Source organism: Gavialis gangeticus, unplaced genomic scaffold (genome assembly GCF_001723915.1).
Source record: "Gavialis gangeticus isolate Ggan-Ray unplaced genomic scaffold, GavGan_comp1, whole genome shotgun sequence".
Taxonomy (NCBI): domain Eukaryota; kingdom Metazoa; phylum Chordata; order Crocodylia; family Gavialidae; genus Gavialis; species Gavialis gangeticus.
This window is the reverse complement of record NW_017729032.1, coordinates 203,800,969-203,806,389: the sequence shown is the minus strand read 5'-3', so window position 1 is coordinate 203,806,389 and position 5,421 is coordinate 203,800,969. Positions and strand designations below refer to the sequence as shown.

At 44.4% G+C, this 5,421-nt stretch overlaps 1 protein-coding gene across 1 annotated transcript in view; it reads left to right on the top strand.

Moving 5' to 3' along the window:
• The first annotated feature begins 6 nt into the window (after positions 1-6).
• The window catches only part of LOC109302916 (amine oxidase [flavin-containing] B-like), a 109,720-nt gene continuing 104,305 nt past the window's right edge, over positions 7-5,421 (top strand). The window contains exon 1 of the mRNA XM_019524867.1: positions 7-100. Coding sequence (XP_019380412.1) covers positions 55-100 — 46 coding nt within the window. The 5' untranslated portion in view covers positions 7-54. The remainder of the gene's footprint in view (positions 101-5,421) is intronic.

Genomic DNA, 5,421 nt, shown 5'->3' with positions numbered 1-5,421 from the left:
GAGCCCGGCAGGGCAGGGCGCGGCGGAGTGGAGCGGGCAGACGGAGCCGGAGCCATGGGCGTGAAGTGCGACGTGGTGGTGCTGGGGGCCGGCATCTCAGGTGAGCAGCCGGGCGGCAGAGAGGAGGAGGCCGCCCGCCCGCGGGGGAGCGCTGGGGCCAAGCGGGAAGCGGGGGGACCCCGGGGCGGAGAGAGAGGGGGAGGGACGGGGATGGGACTTTGCACTGGTCTTTGCTGTCGCATGTGCATAGCTCTGAGGCACAGTGTTCCTGGCAGCCTCCGTGCTGGCGTGTGGGTGCCCGCACGGGGTATGGGCAGAGTGCAGATGGGATTATACAGGCGTGTGCGCATATTCTGTATAGATACATATATACTTGTGCCAGTTCTCGCTCCTCTCCCTCTGCGTGCGCACACACGACACTTATATATGACATATATATGTATCTCTGTATATAGATTCTCTCTCCCTATACCTATATGATTGTAATAAAAAAGGAGTATTGACTATTCAGCGAACAGGGAGGAAAGACCCTTCTAAACGTGTGTGTGTGTGTGTAAATAAATAATATGCAGAGTGAGAAGAGATGAAAACTTGTGCCAGTTCCATTTCTTCTTTATCTATACACACACATGTGTATGTCTTCTCTCTCTTCTATCTCTATATTCTCTCTCTCTCTATATTTTATCTATCTATGTATCTATGTATCTATCTATCTATCTATGTATCTGTCTATTCTTTTAATAAAATAGAATATTGGATATGAAAGAAACGGAGGGGGCTCTTTTCTCTATGTATATGTATGCATGTATATATGTGTGTGTGTGTCTACATGTATGTACGTAGATAGAGAAGAAATGAAGACTTGTGCCAGTTCCATCTCTCTCTGTATAATTTTATTAATAAAACAAGGGGGAAAAACCTTCTCAGAAACCTTCTCTCTCTCTCTAGAAAGAGAAAAGAGATGAAGACTTGGGGTAGTTCCATCTCTTCTCCCTCTACATATGGCAAGAGAGAGAATAACTGGAACAAGTCTTTTTCTGTTTGCTGAGCAAAAGATAAGACTTTTGGAAAAGGGTGTTTTCTGATCCCTCCCTCTCTCTCCCTCTGACCAGAGCTCCAGTTAGGAGCCTTAATAGGTGTGATAGATTAAGGTTTTGTTGTGATATTTTTGATTTGAATATGTTTATCTTATAGGAGTGTTACTTGCCTCAGTTTCCATGACTATTCTCTGCGTGTGTGTGTTTGCCCCTGAGTACTAGTTCCTCTCCAAACAGTGTCTTCCTTATTTTTTCCCTTTGCCTTTCATGGAGCTAAATACTGTACTTGGCATAAACCATCTGGGACTGCTCAGAAAAGCAGTGCAGAGCCTGGCTAGAGATGCACAGTGGGCTAGGGAAAAACCAGAAGGGAAATCTGTCAAATGTATATCTCCGTGCAGAGGGCTGAATGTGGCATGATGGTGTGTGAGCTGAGCCACAGCTTTGACCATATGCATGGCTGGGGTTGCAGGCATCAGCTTAGGATAGCTGAGTGTGGGGAAAGCTGACTTTTCTGTCAGGGTTAATTGGTGTGTGGAGTCACTGCCCTCAAGACAGTGACTTGTGTTGGAGATGGAGGGATGAAGGGAGAAGGATGCTTTGAGAATGCTTCCCCCACCACCCTTTGTAGAATATTCAATGCTCTGTTTTATTAAAAGGAAAAACAGCATCTGAGATGAGTGATGTTGGTGACACCAATCCATAGCAGCACATGCAGAGACCTTTTAGGAAGCTTTCTGTCAAGGAAGCATTCACTGAAATTGATGTATGCTTAAAGTCCTTGTAAGGCATAGCTTTGGGAAACTAACATGAATTTGGCTTAATATTCAAATGATCTTTTAATACTAATATCAAGTCTTGGTCAAATTTTGAGTTAGATGTGTGCCTTTCTATGGCAGCTTGCTATTCTACTCAGTACAGTATGGAGAGCTATACTGAAAAGCAAACAGCCTTTATTTCTCCAAGCTGTCCAGGGGGGGTGACCACAGTCTGCTCTGGCCTCCATCTCCTCACTCCTCCCAGATTATAAATTGTTATTTCCCCATGGATCTGTAATGTGATGCATACACTTTTACTTGGGACATTCCTCTTTGTTTGTTTGTTTTTTTTAACTCCAATATCATTTGTCATGTTGGCTGAAACAAGTTGTTTGTTGCCATGGATTTTGCGTGTTAATGAAAAACAAAGTTGAAAGCAGAGAGGAAAGAAATGGACCTGGCACAAGTTTTCTTTTGTTTGCTGAGCAAAATGTGAGGATTTGGAGAAGGGTGTCCTTTGACCCCTCCCTCCCTTCTTTGACCAGAGCTCCAGTTAGGAGCCTGTTGTGGGGTCCAAACGCTGAGAGTCCTTAATGGATTCTGTGATAAACTAAGGTTTTCTTGTCATATTTCTGCTTTGAATGTGTTCATGTTATAATAATGTTACATGCCACAGTTTTTATGATTTACTTTGGCAAAGAAGAAGACTACTGGAGGAAAGAAGGGGTAGGTTGTGTTTGGAAGTGTAGCTCTGGAGATCTAACTGCCCTTTTAGGAGAGAATTGGGCCATCAAGCAACAATGAACTACTTTTCCTGTACTGACCCAACAAATGGACTTCAGAAAACTCCCTGGTGCCAGGGAGACACTTCAGAGAAGCACAATGCTAAGACAGGCTCTTGAAGAGGGAGACTCCCAGAGACAAAAGTGGGGAAAGAGACAGGTAGAGGGAAAAGACCCTGAGAGATTGGAGAGAACAGCCAAGGCTCTTATGTGACAGAGACTTGCCTCAGAGTTAGCTTGGGCTTTGGGGCCAAAGGAATGCACCTGCTGTATTACTAGGAAATAATAAGTGCTGCTTTTGTTTAAGAAGAGCTGCCTGCTTCAGTACATGGAACTTGGGGTGCAGTCTGCTCCCTGTGCAGTTTCCTTCCAGGCGTTAAGTCAGAAGGTAGCTCTCTCAGAGGGCTATGGATAATGAGGTGGTCAGGTACCAGAAGACCAGGACTGAGAGTCCAAGGAACCAAGGGTTCACCCTCTCTAGAAGCTACATCTGGGCTGGCTTTAAGGGATCCTCCAAGAAATTGTAAGGTTGGGGTTCCTACGCAAGTGTTTCCCCAGGGAATCCATAACAGATACAAACAAATTTGCATTTAATTTTGTGTACTCTGGAATCCAGGGAATCCCTGAATATGCAAAGCTAATTGCAGCAGCACCCAAGGGACAGTCAAGTGGGTGCCACTGTTTTACCTGGCAAAGTTGTGTGGAGTAAATCTACTATAAAGGTAGTGGTGGGGGGACAAACAACTGTCCACTGTAAGGGTATTGATCATCATGTGACTGTCCTTAGCAGTGATTATCCTAATGCCAGTGTTAAATCTTCGGGCGTCACCAGCGTGAACTAGAACTTGCTTTGAAATCTGAAGATGTAGTGTAAGCTTAGTGCTTATCTATTTGATAAAAATACCGTGCGTTCTCCAAACAACTTGATAGCTTGTTCTGGCTAAATATTACATACTGTAGACTATTCTTGTCACCTTTGGTTCTTTTGCTACACAACCCTGCATTCCTTGCTTATAGATAACTCCCAATGGCTGTTTTAAGTACACAAGGAATATTGGATCTCTGTCTTGCCCACTGGGTGTGTCCACACATTTATTAACGTGGTTTTGCTACAGTGCATTACATTTAGTATCTCTAATGTGAGGTACTAACTAAATGTGCGTTAGGCTGTCTTAATGCTCAGTAGTGAAGGCACATACTTTTTTAGTGATGCTTGGTGTGCAGTAGTCTGATTTTATAGATTTATAGATGCTAGACTTCAACAGATCATGGAGTCTGACCCCTTGCCTGGGCAGGAAAGAGTGCTGGGGTCAGATGACCCCAGCCAGATGCCTATCCAGCCTTCTCTTAAAGACCCCCAAGGTAGGGGAGAGCACCACCTCCCTTGGAAGCCCATTCCAGATTCTGGTGACCCTCACTGTAAAGAAGTTCTTCCTGATGCCTAGCATAAATCTGCTCTGTGTCAGTTTGTGACCATTGTTTCTTGTTACCCCAGGAAGTACCCTGGTGAACAGAGCCTCTCCGATTCCTTGCTGCACCCCCCTAATGAATTTGTAGGTGGCCCCAAAATCGCCTCTCAGCCTTATCTTGCGGAGGCTGAAGAGGTCCAGGTCCCTTAGTCTCTCCTCATAGGGCTTGGCCTGCAAACCCTTAACCATACAAGTGGCCTCCTCTGGACCCTCTTGAGGTTGTCCACATCCTTCTTAAAGTATGTCGCCCAAAACTGGACACATTACTCCAACTGCAATCTGACAAATGCCACATAGAGGGGAACAGTGGTGATGCATGTGGGGTGCCTGGGGGTGCCTGTGCACCCCCTGACTGGCTGTGCTGGCCGCTTAGGCAATGGGAAGGGGGGGCAGGCGGGATCGCTGGTGCCTCCCCTGCAAGCACTGGCCAATTGCTGCAGCCGCTCCCAGAAGTGGCTGCCACGATTGGCTGCAGCAATTGCTGTCAGTCCTATGCTGCCCTGTGCCTTCCTTTTACTCCCTACATACCTAAAAAAAGACTTTTTGTTGTCTTTGATTTGTGTTGCCAGCCTCAGCTCCGTAGTTGCTTTGGCCTTTCTAACTGCCTCCCTGCAAGTGCTGGCCAAGTTGGTATACTCCTCCTTGGTAGCTTCCCCCTGCTTCCACTGTCTATATGCTTCTTTTTTTTGCCCTTAGACTTCCCTGGGTTTTCCTATTTAGCCAAGGAAGTTTTTTTTTTTTTTTTACTGTGTATTAGCACATTTTTTTACATGATGTTCTCATGCACAGTAAAATAAGCTATTCCACATTAAAGTGCATGTGTAGACATACCCACTAATTTCAGAATTCCCACGAAGAACATAACTGGCTGTAGTAATGGGGAGGAGTGAAGAAAGAATAAAGGAAATTAGACCCCAGGTTAATAGTAAATTTTCAGTAATTTTGTTGAAGCTAAATTGGGAACTGAGGAAAGGGCCCAGTTTATACTGCAAACAAGCCTTTAACCTCCAAAATTGTATCTTTCAGATGGACAACGTTACACAGTTTATGAAGACAGCGTTAATTATAATATTTCTGGCATCGTGCCTTTTCAGAGCATGAAGAGGCTTGGAGGAGTGGAGGCCAAGTGAACATGTGAAATAGAAGTGCAGAAAATGGGTTAGGTAATATTAACAAATAATCTAGGTCTAATTTCAGCAGAATATTTAACTCTTGAGTAATCTCATGGAAATCAATTGGATTGGTCATGTTCTTAAAGTTAAACATGTGCATAAATTAAATAATTTCCCAGGTACTTATTGCATAACTAGAAAAAAAAGAATTAGTGTACTATATTAGAAAGTCTATGGTCTTATCTAACAGGTTTTTTTTTCTT